Source organism: Podarcis melisellensis (genome assembly GCF_964234715.1).
Source record: "Podarcis melisellensis genome assembly, chromosome: 3".
Taxonomy (NCBI): domain Eukaryota; kingdom Metazoa; phylum Chordata; class Lepidosauria; order Squamata; family Lacertidae; genus Podarcis; species Podarcis melisellensis.
In genome coordinates, this window is record NC_138530.1 from 19,574,028 (window position 1) to 19,592,017 (window position 17,990).

At 43.4% G+C, this 17,990-nt stretch overlaps 1 protein-coding gene across 1 annotated transcript in view; it reads right to left on the reverse strand.

Annotated features, from left to right (window-relative positions):
• The window catches only part of TTC7A (tetratricopeptide repeat domain 7A), a 180,273-nt gene that overhangs the window by 75,734 nt on the left and 86,549 nt on the right, over nt 1-17,990 (reverse strand). Inside the window, exon 15 of the mRNA XM_081903881.1 lies at nt 11,559-11,719. Coding sequence (XP_081760007.1) covers nt 11,559-11,719 — 161 coding nt within the window. The remainder of the gene's footprint in view (nt 1-11,558; nt 11,720-17,990) is intronic.

Here is a 17,990-nt window from a genome sequence, read left to right on the forward strand (position 1 = left end):
CAACCTTTTGATCGGCAAGTCCTAGGCTCTGTGGTTTAACCCACAGCGCCACCCGTGTCACTTCCCATGCCGGAATTACATATAAGCTAAACAAGGTATAGCTTAGGGCCCCACTCTCTTGGGTTCCCCCTCCCTCAAAAAAATTAAAGGGGAAAAACCCTGGATGTACATTTCCAAAATATAAGATAAAAAACAAATAAAATAAAACCTACATCCTAGCAACAGTGTTTTTCAGTGTATTTCAGCTGAACAGTTCAACAATTACTTTGATAAAATACATATTTTGTTACGTGCAAATGGCTTTAGATACCTATTAGGTCCATAAATTACCATATAGCATATATTCAACACAAAAAACAGCAACAATTTGTTGTTGACAGCTAGACATATAAAGGGCCGCATTACCTTCAGTAGCTTAGGAGGGCCTCATCAAACCTAAATCCAGCCCTGCTCATCACATACTACATTTTCATAGTACACCTCTAAAATCATGAGGTGTGCATTTGGAATTAAATATATTTCTCATATGATACAGTTGCCTCTGCTAGGAAGCAGGAATTGGAAGGGGAAAACACGTGATTGCTTAAGATGTAACTTTTGCAAGCAGCCCTCAAGATGCTTCAACTCCTCTCTTCATCTCCCCGTAACAAGGGGCATAATAATATTGGTCTATCCCTGCTTGTAAGGATTATTTCAGATAATGTATATGAAGTCCTCTGATCACCCACGCACAAACAAATGCTAAGTGCTGCTACTGAATGCCAGAACAAAGCATTGCAGCAGCAAGAAGATTTGCTAGAAATCAGCTTGCAAAATTCAGTGGCATATATTCAAGCTGTAACATGAAGGCGACTGATAAGGGTGAAGACTCCAGACACTGAAGCTATTCTCCTTGTTGGAAATATCCCTTCATTAGTCGGAAACTTTGTTTTGTTGCTATAGCTACTTTCATCGCAAGTGGCCTTGACTAAGGCAAGAGGTATTTGTTATTTATATATATATATATATAATTGTATGCAGTCTCAGCTGCAAAGAGCTGCACTTCAAGAACAGCGAGCTGTGCCTTCGGAGATGATTCATATGTACCTTACGTTTCCCATAAAAAGGGGGCGCAGAAGATGGGGTAAGCTTTTCATGCTGAATGCACTACACCTCTCGACGTTCCAAAAACATAAACAGGGAAATATTGTGTACTTATAGCATGGGTGGGAAAGCTTTTGCAGTCTGAAAGCCACATTGCATCGTAGACAGTCTTTCAGAGGCTGCATGGTGGGCAGAGCCAGAGGAAAAGTCGGTGGAGTAACAAGTGTTGACTCTTACTTTTGTACATGCAAAAGTCATAGGTTTCCATACATTCACATGCAAGTCATAGGTTTCCATACATTCACATGCAAAAGTCATAGGTTTCCATACATTCACATGCAAGTCATAGGTTTCCATACATTCACATTTCTACATCATCCTCTACATCCTCCACCAGGGATGTGAAGCTATGCTGGGGAGAGTCCCAGAGGGAGAGAATTGAAGGACCACATTTCCCTTCTGAACCTTTTATTTATAACATCATTTTTGCATCAACACTACCCGTTAGGTTTGGCTCAACATAGTGCCTTAGCATTCATGCAGGTACATTTGTGTTTTTATCTGCATATGCACCCATTGACAATCATGATGCTTCTGCACAGAGGTTGAACCTCTGAGAGAGAAAGCTGGAACAAAGAATGTCAACTCTAGCACCCAGGTGTGCAAACTCTCCAGGCGATTACTTCATTCATAGCGCAATCCTATTCAAGGTGGCCTTACGGTGCTTTGTATAGTGGTTTCAAGTGTTTAGATAATGGAACAATACTGCCCAACATTTTCTGATGTAAAACCAGGACATGTGTCCCGGGCAAGTCGTGTGACCCACGTTTCGCTCTCACCCAGGAAAAAACAATTTTGGGGGGCGCAAGAGCACACCAGGCCATGGAACCCAAAATGGCTGCTGAGATCTGATGCTAAAAAGGGATGTCCCACTTTTTCTGGGGCACTTGGAAGGGATGTATCATATGATAATGTAATTATGCTGGCAGGGATGCAGGTGGCGCTGTGGCCTCTTGGGCTTGCCAATCAGAAGGCTGACGGTTCGAATCACTGCGATGGGGTGAGCTCCTGTTGCTCTGTCCCAGCTCCTGCCAACCTAGCAGTACAAAAGCACGTCAAAGTGCAAGTAGATAAATAGGTACCACTCCGGCGGGAAGGTAAACGGCATTTCCGTACACTCTGATTTCCGTCACAGTGTTCTGTTGTGCCAGAAGCGGTTTAGTCATACTAGCCACATGACCCAGAAAGCTGTCTGCGGACAAGCTTTCTCAGCTTGAAAGTGAGATGAGTGCCATAACCTCATAGTCGCCTTTGACTGGACATAACTGTCCGGGGATCCTTTACCTTTACCTTCTTTTTAATTATTCTAGCATTACATTACTTGGAGAAAAGGTCATCGCTTGGTGGTAGAGCAACTGCTTTTCATGCGGAAGGTCCCTGGTTCCTTCTCCAATGGCATCCCCTGGTAGAGCTGGGAATGTCCCCAGTCTGAAACCCTGGAAAGCTGCTGCCAGTCAGTGCAGACAATACTGAGCTAGATGGACCCTTGGGCTGTCTCAGTATAAGGCCGTTTTGTATGTCTCTATGGTTCCCACTGGGACGCAGGTGGCGCTGTGGGTTAAACCACAGAGCCTAGGACTTGCTGATCAGAAGGTTGGCTGTTCGAATCCCCGCGACTGGGTGAGCTCCCGTTGCTCGGCCCCTGCTCCTGCCAACATAGCAGTTCGAAAGCACGTCAAAGTGCAAGTAGATAAATAGGTACCACTCCGGCGGGAAGGTAAACGGCGTTTCCCGCCACTGCTCTGGTTCGCCAGAAGCGGCTTAGTCATGCTGGCCACATGACCCGGAAGCCAATAAAGCGAGATGAGCACCGCAACTCCAGAGTCGGTCACGACTGGACCTAATGGTCAGGGGTCCCCTTTACCTTTATGGTTCCCGCTGCTCTGTGTTTTTGCTGTCTTGTGCAAAATGCCCTGTGAATTGTTTGAATACTGTGGTACCTCGGGTTACATACGCTTCAGGTTACATACACTACAGGTTACAGACTCTGCTAACCCAGAAATAGTACCTCGGTTTAAGAACTTTGCTTCAGGATGAGAACAGAAATCGTGCTCCGGCGGCGTGACGGCAGCGGGAGGCCCCATTAGCTAAAGTGGTGCTTCAGGTTAAGAACAGTTTCAGGTTAAGAACGGACCTCCGGAACCAATTAAGTACTTAATCTGAGGTACCACTGTATGTCAAATGAGGCTTCCTCCATACTCAGTGTGTTCAGGATTGCAGCTTAAGTGCGTTCATGTGTCAAGAGGGTCGCACATTTTAAGACAAAACCTCCCAAACAGATGTGATGATAAAAGTAAAACAAATGGTCAGAATGCAGGAAAGAGCCAATCACTGGTCCCCAGTAGATATATCATTTAAAATACTGTCATTCGCCAACCTTATATCTGTGTATATGAGAACAGATCCTTTATAGTCTTCCAAAAAACCTAGGTGGGATAAATGACCGTATGCCCTTTCTTGTATCCACTTATTTATGTATTCTCTCCAATGTCTCGATGCTCCTCTTCACCAAAGGAAGAATTATCAAGTGGAAACAGCTTTGTAAACCATAATAAAGTAATGCAGGTGTTAACAGCTGACTCAGGACAAAGTGTTTCAGCTGGGATGGTGCCAGGGACTAGCGAGTTCTTTAATTCACCGCTATAATGAAGCTATCGACCTCAGTGCCATATATCCAAACCTTACAACGGCAAAAGCCCATCAGAGGTTGAAAGGCTATTTTTTATGTTCACGTGGCTTTGGCACTACTGCCGTTTTCAAAAGTTCTGCTGAGCGATTAATGGGATTTATTGTTCTTTGTATAACATCCTTGCAAGAGCTGGTGTGGTGTAATGGGGAGAGAGCAGTTCAGATTGTTGCTGAGCCATGCAGCTCACTCCCAGGATATGATTTGGAGGTACATGCATGCCTGGATGTTGGTTAGAGCGTGTGGCTGAGAACGCCAAGGTTGCAGGTTCGATCCCCGCATGGGACAACTGTGTATTCCTGCATTGCAGGGGGGGGGGGTTGACGAGATGAACCTCAGAGTCCCTTCCATCTCTACAATTCTATCATCCTATCCAGGATTCTATGAAGTCACCGCCTATGCAAGCTAGGCAGGTCTGAATCTGGTCAGTGACTTGATGGGTGGCTACACGGCGGGTGGGGAAGAAAGCTGGAATACAAATGGAAGGGTGGGGGGAACTATTGACCCAGCCACTGTCTCTTGATTTAAACCTGCCACACAGTGTTGTAACAAGGATTTAAGACCATAGGAAACAAATTGTGTCGAAATTAAACGGAGTGCAAAGAGATAGTGGGATTCTGGGAAAATATCTATAAGGAACTGAAAAAGATGTTTAGATTTTCATTGGGGAAAAACAAACCAGAATCCTTTCTCCTAGATATCATGTCAGAGGAAATAAAAAGAACGGTCAGACCAATATTTATGTATGCAACTACGGCGGCAAGGTTATTGATTGCCCAAAATTGGAAAAGCAGCAGCATCCCAACTAAAACGGACTGGTTATCTAAAATGATGGAATACTTCCATACTGCAGAACTAACAGGGAGGATAAGAGGAGATACAGTATGGTACAAAAAGTGAATAAGGAGTGGGCTATCTTTAAGGAATACATCAAAATTTATGTGGAAAAAGTAGAATTTGTGACAGCTATTGAGTGAATCCAGAAAATGATTAGAGAGAAAGGAAAGGAAAGTCAAGATAAAAGAAGAGGTTAAAGAAATAATGAAATGCGTTTAAGCTAGTTGGAAAAATAAGGTAGCGTAACAAGAACGGCTGGAAGTCAAGTCACTTGGTGGGTGTCCATATGGGGTAGGTGTGTAGGTATGTTGATACGTACAGTATAGGTAGGGATTATATATAGTAATGTAGGTATGTTTTATGTTATGAAAATAAGGTAGTGTTGTGTACGTGTATTGTGTGAATGTATATGTATGTGATTTATATGTTAATAAATGCACCTGGTTTTGCCAGGTCCACTTGTGAGGTCAAGGTGTCATCAACTTCTGTTAGCTATTGCATGCATTTAGAAGTTGCCTTTCCATTTAGCCATGTTAGCTGACGGTGTGGCTTATCACATCTTTCCTGCTGCTTCTATCTAACCAATATTTACTGTTTTTGAAAAACTATTCTGCTTACTCTGGCTGCTGCTCTTATCCATTTTACTTGTGTGTTGGATTGGCTGGCTTACTCTTATAGTACGGATGATATCGACAGGCACCATATACATTTAATTAACAAATAAAACAAGTTATCTCAATTAATTGTCAGCATTCACTGGTGTGCCTCGGAAACACGTGTGTGAATTTATGCTCGCCATCATTCACGTACGAATACTGACGTTCACTGACTCTTCCCTGCAAAGCACAATTGTTTGGGACATTTATTTATATTACTAATTCAGCCACGGAAACACATATATCTAAGGGTTTGTTTTGTTTTTTAAAGGCAAGACTCCACGAGCCACATTATTAAGAAATTAAATCTTTAAAGTGTATGGGTATGTGGTTAGGTAGGAGGAGGGAAATGTGCTATTCTGTAATATTTGAGAAGCAGCAGGTGCTTGTGTAATTAAAGGAAGGGTTGTAATGCACACTCACATGGGAGATAGGCTCAGGTTGCCCAAGGCATAAGTGGTGCAGAGTCCAGTTCACTGACATCACCCTCTATAAAGGGGCCAGAGGAGCCAATGGCCAGTAGGATTCTCCTTTGGAAATTAACCTGGGGCTATCAAGAAACACCCATCTAAATCTTGTCTTCCTTGTCAACCTGCCTAAGCCAAGACTGGTTATCAGGGTCTATCTATCTATCTATCTATCTATCTAATCTGTCTGTCTGTCTGTCTGTCTGTCTGTCTGTCTGTCTGTCTATCATCTATCTATCATCTATCTATCTATCTATCTATCATCTATCTATCTATGTATCTATCATCTATCTATCTATATCTATCATCTATCTATCTATCTATCATCTATCTATCTATCATCTATCTATCTATCATCTATCTATCTATCTATCATCTATCTATCTATCATCTTATCATCTATCTATCTATCTATCTATCTATCTATCTATCATCTATCATCTATCATCTTATCTATCTATCTATCTATCTATCTATCATCTATCTATCATCTATCATCTATGTATCTATCATCTATGTATCTATCATCTATCTATCTATCATCTATCTATCTATCATCTTATCATCTATCTATCTATCTATCTATCATCTATCTATCATCTATCATCTTATCTATCTATCTATCTATCTATCTATCTATCTCTATCTATCATCTATCTATCATCTATCATCTATCTATCTATCTATCTATCTATCATCTATCTATCTATCTATCTATCTATCTATCTATCTATCATCTATCTATCTATCTGTCTATCTATCATCTATCTGTCTATCTATCATCTATCTATCATCTATCTATCTATCTATCTATCTATCTATCTATCTATCTATCATCTATCTATCATCTATATATCTATCTATCTATCATCTATATCTAACTATCATCTATCATCTATCTATATCTATCTATCATCTATCTATCTATCTATCTATCTATCTATCTATCTATCTATCTATCTATCTATCTATCATCTATCTATCTATCTATCTATCTATCTATCTATCTATATCTATCTATCTATCTATCTATCTATCTATCTATCTATCTATCTATCTTTCATCTATCTATCTATCATCTATCTATCTATCTATCTATCTATCTATCTATCTATCTATCTATCTATCATCTATCTATCTATCTATCTATCTATCTATCTATCATCTATCATCTATCTATCTATCATCTATCTATCTATCTATCATCTGTCTGTCTGTCTGTCTGTCTGTCTATCTATCTATCATCTATCATCTATCTATCATCTATCTATCATCTATCTATCTATCTATCTATCTATCTATCTATCTATCTATCTATCTATCTATCATCTATCTATCTATCTATCTATCTATCTATCTATCTATCTAATCTATCTATCATCATCTATCATCTATCTATCTTTAGGGCTTAAAGGTCAGCACCAGCACTCCAAATTGTGCTCGGAAATGTACTGGGAGCCAATGTAGGTCTTTCAGGACCAGTGTGATAAGGTCTCGGCAGCAGCTCTGTAAAAGCCAGAAGAGCTTTCGTTCTTGCTCAATATGCACTTAAACCCAATTGTCCAAAATAGGTTATCAGCAGTCAAAACTGCACTGCACATGCCTCGAGATGACATGTGTTTATATGCCTACACGCTAGATGCCAAAATGTGTCAGCTCCTCACTCTGATATTTAGCTTCTAAGGGATCCTGGGGAAGGAGTTAAATGCAGAAGAACTTTAAACACTGTAATAAGGAATTCCTGAAAAGGTAAAATGAAGATAGTACTTTGACAGGGATCTACCAACTCACCTAGTCAAGATGGCTTATATTTTACCTCTATCGTCAGTGGCAGGGTGCCTCTGAATAACAGTTGGTGGAGAACAAGTGCAGGAGAGGGTTATTGCACCCCTGCCCCACTTGTGAGCTTACCAGGGGCATCTGCTTACCACTATGGGCAACACAATTTGCTCTTTGGTCTGATTGAGCAAGACTCTGCTTAGGGACAGGAACCATAAACTCGGGGCTGTCCTTGGTAAATATTTGGAGGATATACTAATGCTATGACTATCAGTATGCCAATCTATCTCTTTCCGGACACAAATACACTCTGAAGGCTTCACTGCGGGGTGCACGTAACATTGCCGAACCTTAAAACACAGTAGGCACACTGAGTCCATATTGTGAAGAGTGATGGCATCGGTCACAGACCTTCTTTGGAAATGCAACTCAGATTCACCATTACCACAAAATGTTCCATTTATGAATGAGAAATTCTCTTGTTCAACATCTGTACCCATCCGTGCCACTGCCACTCAGGTGTAGGCAGTGTGAGATTTATGTATACGCTAAACAAGCTATAGCTTAGGGCCCCACTCTCTTGGGGCCCCCCAAAAAAATTAAAGGAAAAAAATCCTGGATGTACATTTCCAAAATATAAGATAAAAAACAATTACTTTGATAAAATACATATTTTGTTATGTGGAAATGGCTTTAGATACCTGTTAGGTCCATAAATTACCATATAGCATATATTCAACACAAAAAAAACCAGTGACAATTTGTTGTTGAAAAAGGACAGCTGGACATATAAAGGGCCCCATTACCTTCAATAGCTGAGGGCCTCATCAAACCTAAATCCGGCCCTGGGTGTAGGCCCCATGATCCTCCCTCTGCCAAGTCACAAACTGTGTTTTCGGTTGCAGTTCTCATTAAATTGGCAGCTCAGACACAACCCAGGCCAAGTGAAGGAAAACTTTGAAACCTATTTCCCGACCTGTTTAAATACTGCTCCACAATCACCACATCAAACCTGCTTATCTTGTTGTGATATATCATTCTGTGCCAATTTTGAGCTATTGTTTCCCTTCACGGCAGCCTGAGCAATAGGAGATTTAAATCTGGTTTGTAGCAAAGGCAAGGCTCGGTTTCAGGAAGTGTGCATTTATGTTTCGTAGCCAGAGACCTTGCAGCCTCTCTCCCCTGCATTTTCCTGTGCTGGTTTCTGGACCGCTGACTTTTCATTATTATGACTATGCACATTTTAATTGGCTGCACTTTTGCAAACCATCCACCCTTGATTTATTCACACGGGCTCCTCAATCTCCCCAGCGTCACCACAGCTTTCAGGGGCTGAGCAAACATGCGCTAAGAGGCGCTTTAACGAAGTGTGTTCTCCTTCATGGAGAGCACATGATGCGGTGGGGTCTAACAGGACACCCCCTCTTGGTTGCTGGGTGGAATTGTTTAAATGTCCAGGATTGTGATTGGCTATTCTGGGTTGTTGGGCAAATTCTGATGATGGCAATTTGTGGGATGGCTTGAGGGTTTTTATATACTTAGCATGCAGCATTTAATGTTCCCTTTTGCTGCGTGCATCGGATCACCTGCCCACCCTCCCTAAGTTAGGACTTGTGTGTCTGACCTTGCTATGCCTGTCATGGGGTCGTCTGCTTTTAGGGCAGGGGCCTGGTAGGAATTTTGTTCAATTGGCTGATTGGCTGGTGCCATTTGGTTTTTGCCTACTGCATAGCAAATTGTCTTTGTCTTAAAAAGCAGAGACATCAGCTTGCCAACAAAGGTCCGTATAGTTCAAGCTATGGTTTGCCCAGTAATGATGTATGGAAATGAGAGCTGGACCATAAAGAAGGCTGATCGCCGAAGAATTGATGCTTTTGAATTATGGTGCTGGAGGAGACTCTTGAGAGTCCCATGGACTGCAAAAAGTTCAAACCTATCCATTCTGAAGGAAATCAGCCCTGAGTGCTCACTGGAAGGACAGATCCTGAAGCTGAGGCACCAATACTTTGGTCACCTCATGAGAAGAGAAGACTCCCTGGAAAAGACCCTGATGTTGGCAAAGATGGAGGGCACAAGGAGAAGGGGACGACAGAGGACGAGATGGTTGGGCAGTGTTCTCAAAGCTACCAGCATGAGTTTGACCAAACCGCAGGAGGCAGTGGAAGACAGTGGCAGTGGAGTGCCTAGCGTGCTCTGGTCCATGGGGTCACGAAGAGTCAGACATGACTAAACAACAACAAATAGCAAATTGTCACAACTTATAAGGTTGCAGTTAGACATTGGTTAAAACTGGTTGGTGGAGGGGTAAGGTCAGGCTGTGCCTGCCCCTCCAATGCTGCTGCTGCAAGGGAATTCCATTAAAGGAATCCAGGGGCTTGCCATGCTTTTGTCAGAATCAGAATCCCTGGTAAGGGGCATGGGCCACGCAAGCCCCTGGGAGCATGCGGGGAGAGGTGAGGGTCTGGCACCCAGCTCCATCCTCTCCCCAAATGTTTTCCCTTACTGACTTTAGCAGGGTTGCGGAAGTCAGTTCTGTCCCTGGGTGGAGACAGATAGTCGTAACCAATGCCTAAACAACCACTCACATTATGTATTTTAATAAAGTTGTGGCCAAAATTATGCCAAAAACCTTAAACGAAAATACTGTGTGAATTGTGATTTATTTATGGGGGTGGCTTGGGGACCTCGACACGCAAATAGCTTTGAGAGGCGAACAGAGAAACACTATGGGAGAGGAGTGCTTGACCTTCCCACAACCCACACTTCCTCTGTTTTATTATCTGCTACCCTTGTATTCTGCATTGAACTGCCCTGTGCTCCACCGCACTGCATCTCTGTGCTTTCATTGCAAGCTCCCAGGAAAGAGTTTACTCTCCAAGGCACCATGTCAGTGTTTTAGATATGCAATAAACACATATGCACCAAACACGTATGAACAGGTATGTGGAGCCCAAGATTCTGCCTAATACAGAATCAGCTCAGAACAGCAGAGCACCCGGAAATTTAGCAGTTAGCTCTCTCCAAAATCTAACACAAAGGCTCTTCCTAGCTCTACTACTTGAGGTCCTTTTATTGGAGTTGCTTGGATCCTGTAAGAAAAGTCCTGCTGTCTCAGACTGAAGGCCTATAAAGCCAAGCATTCTGTTCCCACAGGGGCCAACCATATACCTATGGGAAGTCTCAAAGGAGGACTAAGGGCAACGACACCCTCCCCACTCATGTCCCCCAGCAACTGGCATTCAGAAAAATACTGCTGTAGAGCATGAAACTCTTAATCTCAAGGTCACGGGTTTGAGTTCCACGTTGGGCAAAAGATTCCAGGGGGTTGGATTAGATCAGGGGTAGTCAACCTTTTTATACCTACCACCCACTAATGCATCTTTCTTGATGGTCAAATTTCCTTACCGCCCAGCAGTTCTTGATGGAAGGAGGATTCAGCTTGTGCCGTAGAACCCCCTACCCCTCACCTAGAATCCTGAAACGCCCACTAGTGGGCTGTAGGGACCAGTTGACAACCCCTGGCCTAGACGGTACTCCACTTCTAGTGTTATGAATGAGAGAGAGAGAAATGTCTCTGTATCAACTTTAAGCACACAGTGCACAAGCTTGTACACTTCTATTATGTCCGCCCTTTCTCGACTTTCTTTTTCCAGAAGTCCCAAATGCTGCAACCTTTCCTCACCATACAAACAAAATATGCCCTACACCCAAATTTGTATCTTTGCCCAGATGTCCATGCTTATATATATTCTTAGCAGCAACGAAAGATGCATTCCCCTAGATGTACAAATACTTTTGTCCAGGGTTTTCCAAACTTGTGTCTCCAACTGGTTTTGGACTACAATGCCCATCACCCCTGACTGCTGGTCCTGCTAGCTAGGGATGATTGGAGTTTCGGTCCAACAGCAGCTGGAGACCAATTTTGGAAAACCCTGCTTTAGACTCCTTAATACTATAAGACATTGCATACGTTCTCTTAACGTTGCTTACTTAAAGCAGTCTGGATATTCTGCCAGGGCCATGTTGATGACATCCAAAGCATGTTGGTGGTGCTTTTGCGCTGAAAAAAGGAGGGCCAGCAAATGAAGGGAATTCATATCATCCTTGCACAGTTTCAGAGCTTCCTGGAGCTGTTCTATCGCATCACAAATCTGGAAAATAAAAAAGGATTTCTCTCATTTAATCCTGCTTTCAGTTCTGTTCAAGTTCATTTGTTTTGGTCCTTGAGCGTAACAAAAGCAGAACACACAGACAAAAGATGCGCTAGAGCAATATTAATAAAACTCATCAGCATGAAATAAAACCAACTCAGTTGCAAGGCTAGAGTATAAAAGACATCTTACAGATGCATGTTACAGAAGAGCACACCAACAATCCAGCTCATAATTAAATAATTCTCAGCCATCCATGTCCAGGCTATAATCTAGAATGCACGAAGGATAGAAAGGCAGTTGCTACCTCGGCCAAATTTAAAAGTGCTGGTAATGGCTTTTAAGCCCTAAATCAGAGCTAGGGAACCTGTATCTCTCCAGATGTTGCTGGACTCCAGCTCCCATTATTCTCGACTGTACTCTAGTTGGTGTTGGCTGGGGCTGGCGGGAGTTAAGAGCTCAACATCTGGAGCCCCACATCTGCCAGTCGATTGATGGCTTTTAACCGTATGAATCTGTTCAGCCAAAGAATACCTCCCATCTCCCCACCTTCTCCTTTCCCCCAACTGCAAGATGTCTATGACAAAAGTGTCTCTCCCCAAATGTAAACGAACTGTGGAAAAAAACCATGAATTGAAAATGGAGTAGATGTACCTTTCCCTGTCTATCTGTTTGCTTTGTAATACAAAAAACCTTAATAAAAACTAATTAAAACAAACAACAACAACACACCATATGAATTTGTTCAGGCCTTAAGATTGTCTTTGAAGGTTTATAAATCTATCACCTGTCTGATACATGGGCACTGATGATGACAGTGCCTTTTTGGTAGTGGCCTCTTGTTTTTGGAACTGCATCCCAAGGGATCCATCAGTACAGGTTTTTAAGCATGCACTGAAACCCCCTCTCTTTCAGGCCATATTTCACTGAGACAGTGGGTTGAATTTTGAACGGCTGCCTTTAAATTGCTTCCATGAATTTCATACTGCCATCTTCCAAAAGGTTTTAAACTGCTGACTAGACCATAATGTGCCTTTTGTAGTTTTTCCTGTATGCGTGTGCTATACAAGTCACACAGCGTGAGGGCTTTGCCCTAGAGGAGGCAGCCAGAATGTCTTTAGAATTAAGTTTCCAGAGAGTGGAAGCCTTGACATCGGTAATGAATACAAAAGCCACTTTCAAGTCTATGTGGCCTGACATTTTATCTTTATGCCTCCTTACGGAAATTCTCCCAGGAAATCTTCCCCATTTGTTATTGATAGCAGATCTCGAGTCACCTTTAAGATGATCCTCTGGAAAGGGCACAAGGGTCTTTATGAGCTCAAAAGAGCATCTCAGAGATACAGCAGTAGAGCTATTTAGGTTTGAAAAACTTGTGGCTACAGATTGGACATTAATGGGTTCTCTTTCATTTTCCTACACGGAAGAGCTCTTCACATAGGAAAAGGTTAATGAGCAAAATGGCCCTTTAAAGTGAAAGAACAGAAATACCAAATGCAGCAAGGCACTTGTAGGCTGCACTGTCCAGGATTTTTCCTGCCATCAAGAAGGCTATAGACTCTCTTAGAACTAAGGCCAATGGGGAAGGTCTGTAGCTCAGTGGTAGAGCATTTGTTTTGCATGCAGAAGGTCCCAGGTTCAAGCCCCAGCATCTCCAGCATCCTGGCACATTAGACAGCGGCTGCCAGTACAGTGGATGCTCAGGTTGCGAACGCGATCCGTGCGGGAAGCATGTTCACAACCCGCAGCGTCCGCAACCCGCAGCTCCGCGTCTGCACACGCGCAGGTCGCGATTCGGTGATTCTGCGCATGCGCAAAGCGCGATTTAAGTACTTCTGGGTTTGGTGTGGTGCGCAACCCGAAATCGCACAACCCAAAGCGTCTGTAACCCAAGGTATAACTGTACTGTGCTGGATGGTCTGACTCAGTATAAAGCAGCTTCTAGTATTCCTCTCCCCACCCCCCAAAAAAACAGGTATTAAAGTTTTCACAATATAATAAAATTATATCTAGAAGAAATGAAAAAGAAAGGAAGGAAGGAAGGAAGGAAGGAAGGAAGGAAGGAAGGAAGGAAGGAAGGAAGGAAGGAAGGAAGGAAGGAAGGAAGGAAAGAAAGAAAGAAAGAAAGAAAGAAAGAAAGAAAGAAAGAAAGAAAGAAAGAAAGGAAGGAAGGAAGGAAGGAAGGAAAAGAAAAGAGAGGAAGGCAAAGGAAGGTAGAAAAGAGAGCAGAAAAACAACAGAAATAATAAAACAAATAGTCTTCCAATATTTTAGGGCTGCCATATGTCTTGGATTTCTGGACACATCCAGGAATCGGGCTGCAAAAATGGTGTCTGGGTGGATTTTTGCTAAACTGGCAAGTAGGGAGATTTTGTTTTCTAAAAAAAAAACCCCAAATCCCAAAAACTTAAGTTTTGAGGGGAGATTTTGCCAAAACAAAAGCAAAAAACAAACAAACCCTGCATTGTCTGGATTTTAAATTTTGAGAATATGGCAACCCTAAATATTTCTAAAGCTGGGCTCAAAGATCCCCTTCCCTATCTGGCCAACTCATTTGCAGTTATTATAATTAAATTTATATACAGTGGTACCTCAGGTTACAAACACTTCGGGTTACAGATTCTGCTAACCCGGAAGTAGTACCTCGGGTTAAGAACTTTACCTCAGGATGAGAACAGAAATCGTGCGCCAGCGGTGTGGCAGGAGGCCCCATTAGTTGAAGTGGTACCTCAGGTTAAGAACACTTTCAGGTTAAGAACAGACCTCCGGAACGAATTACCGTAAGTTCTTAACCCGAGGTACCACTGTACTGCCTTTCATCAAAAGACTAGAGAGCAGTTTACAACACGGAGCATGATTTTCCGTGCACACCATCGTATCTATATGATATCATAATCTCCCAGTCTCTCACTTCCCTGCCATCTTTCTGCCGCTTCCATGTGGACATTGTCTTTGGCTCCCAACAGCATCCCAGAAGCGGAGATGCCAGGGTGCTTATTCCCGGCAGTTTCTCCCCCTTGAGGTGATTCCCACCAGATGAGGAGGGCAGAACAGAGGCCAGAGGCCATTTGAGACTGGTAAACATCCAAGAGAGGAGTCGTCTTAGAAAGGGGCAAGATCTGCTGGGAAGTGTTGCTGAGTTGTTTTCCTTGAATAAAGAGTTAACTTCATTGACGAGGGAGCCTTGCGTCTTTCATGCTATACCTGCATCCATCTCCAGCCCTGAAACTGGGCCAGGTTTAAGGTGTTGGGCCCTAGACAGCTCAGGACCCAAGCACCAGAGAAACTGCCTTCTCTCTTATATATCCAGCGATCTGTCGGAAAGTTGCTGCTCCAAAGATCTCAGAAGCCTACTGTGGTAATTTGCCTTGGGGCTTTGAGTGTGGCTGCTCCTGTTCTGTGGAAGTGCATTCCTGTTGAGATAACACAGGCACACACTATCTGCGCTTCCTGGAAACAACTTAATTATTATTATTTTTTATTCCGACAGGCTTTACCAACTGGATAAACGAGTCTTTGCGACGAGGGTCTATTTTGTACTGTTTTAGTTTCGTTTTAAATCAGTAGTTCCCAAACTTTTGGGGGCCACTGCTGCCCCCTTGGTTCCATAAACTTATCCCCAATGCCGCCTACCCTATAAAAAGCATTTTTAAGAATAGCGGTTTCCATGACCCACTAAGGAAGAATGGCATTCAAGGCAGGAATAATTATATTGCACATTTATTCAAAAGTCAATTAGAACCATGTAGTTGAATTAACTGCACAAAATGGATGAACTTGATCAGGGGATACCATCTTTTTATTGACACCTCCAGAAACCCCTGCCACCCCCTCACCCCTTGATGCCCCCCCCCAAGATAATCCCACTGCCCCTTAAGGGGTAATACCACCCATTTTTGGAACCTCTGTTTTAAATGTATCCAGCTGGTTGTTATTGTTTTACTAACTGTGGGTTGGTGGGGGTTTTGGGGTTTGTTTTTTTGCTGTTTTATTGTAATTAATGAATTGATGATAATAACAGTAAAGAAGACAAAGAATATCAGCATCCCCCACACTGGCCTCATTTCACTTTTAATTGAGCAGCAGCGGACAAACAAACACACGAGGAATCAAAAGAGCTTTACGTCAACAGACCCCAGCTTTCCGTTGGATTACTGGAAGTGCTAAAGAGAACCATCTGAAAATAGACAAAGGGAGGTTTTTTGAGGTGCATTTCCAAAACAATAAAAATTAATCCGGTTGCTAGAGAAATGGACTCTGGGCTGCCAGACTGGGTTTCAACACAGGATTGCTTCTAAAGGCACAGGTAAATGGCAAGTACAGTAATGCAGCTTATACCACCCTCATTTTCATCCCCCTATTTTATGTACTGAAGTTCTCACCCTGGGCCAGCAGGGGGATACTGTAGATAGTTTTCACTCAGGTCCACATATGCAAATAAGGGATTGAAAGTGACGTTCAGTGATTGGATAGTTACACAAAATGGTTACTGTTGCGTTCTAGTGGAGCTCTATATAAGCAGGCTGGCTGAACCCTTCAGTTCAGTTCTGTTCTGGCCTGTGAATAAACAAGAGCTGTTTGAAGAATCGCTGTGTCGTCTGATATATTCACCCACAACTTAACACCCTACATCATGGGTAGGCAAACTAAGGCCCGGGGGCCGGATCCTGCCCAATCGCCTTCTAAATCCGGCCCGTGGACAGTCCGGGAATCAGCGTGTTTTTACATGAGTAGAATGTGTCCTTTTATTTAAAATGCATCTCTGGGTTATTTGTGGGGCATAGGAATTTGTTCATTCCTCCCCCGCAAAAAAATATAGTCTGGCCCTCGACAAGGTCTGAGGGACAGTGGATTGGCCCCCTGCTGAAAAAGTTTGCTGACCCCTGCCCTACATTATGGAGACGCAATAGCGGGAAGTGCTGTTCCTGATGGATTTCTCCCATTTATGCAGCCATTAAAGGGATAAATGTAATGCCAGGAAAAGGGTGGCAGATCAAATCTCCACTAAACTCTCAGCCTCAGTTCCTTCTCTGTGAAATGGGGCTGGCACTGCCTTGCTGTGCAGAGCCTGGCGAAGACTTCCAGGTTTGCAAAAGAGGCTGGATGCACTCGCCGTGCAAATAACCAAGAGCTGCATGCAGAGTGCAATATTGCAAGAACAGGCGCCTGACCAATATCCTTGGGAGCTTTAAGCCGCCGCATAAGCTGCGTGGGCGTAGAGGTGCTCCTGTTAATATTTATTGCTGCTTGTGCAAACTCCCTGAGATAAAAACCTTCGGCTCATTGCTTCAATATTTCAAGGCCTTTAGAAAAGCTGGCAAAGGAAACGTAGCAGTTTCTTTTGGCAGGGCACCTATCGGCCCCAGATACTGCCAAGTTTGTGGGGGCGGGTGGAGGCAGGGATGAGATGATGGAGCTCAGCAAGGCTGGCGGCGGGGGAGCAGAAGCAGATCTATGAAAGGGAGCAACAAGAAGCAAAGTCCTTTTGCCACTAAACCAGGGAGTAATCTAGAACCAGAAGTTCTTCTAGAGGTGAGAACTGTTCGAGGAGTTTCGTTTGCTATACTCCCCCACCCTTCCTTGCCTAGAACCTGGTGGGGGAATCGCTGCCTGATAACTCTTGGAACCCACAGCAGACTAGAGTCCCAACACCTCCATTTCTAGAAGGCTTAATGCATGGGTAGGCAAACTAAGGTCCAGGGGCCGGATCCGGCCCAATTGCCTTCTAAGTCCGGCCCGTGGGATCAGCGTGTTTTTACATGAGTAGAATGTGTCCTTTTATTTAAAATGCATCTCTGGGTTATTTGTGGGGCCTGCCTGGTGTTTTTACATGAGTAGAATGTGTGCTTTTATTTAAAATGCATCTCTGGGTTATTTGTGGGGCATAGGAATTCGTTCATTTCTTCAAAATATAGTCCAGCCCCCCACAAGGTCTGAGGGACAGTGGATCAGCCCCCTGCTGAAAATGTTTGCTGACCCCTGGCTTAATGTGTGATAAACCTGCCGCTCTTAGCAAGGCTCAATGAATTGCTGGCTGTGGACTCACACAGCTTGCCCAGGAAATCAAAGTTGGCCTGATGAATCCAGGTGACCAACCACAACACTTTGGCATGTTGGAACTTAGAATTGTAGAGTTGGAAGTGACCCCCTGCAATGCACGACTCTTTCGCCCAATGTGGGGCTCACAACCCTGACATTAAGAATCTCATGCTCCAAGGACTGAGCTATCCCTCTTTGGTGGTGGTTGTTCAGAACGTCTCTGGAGAGGCCT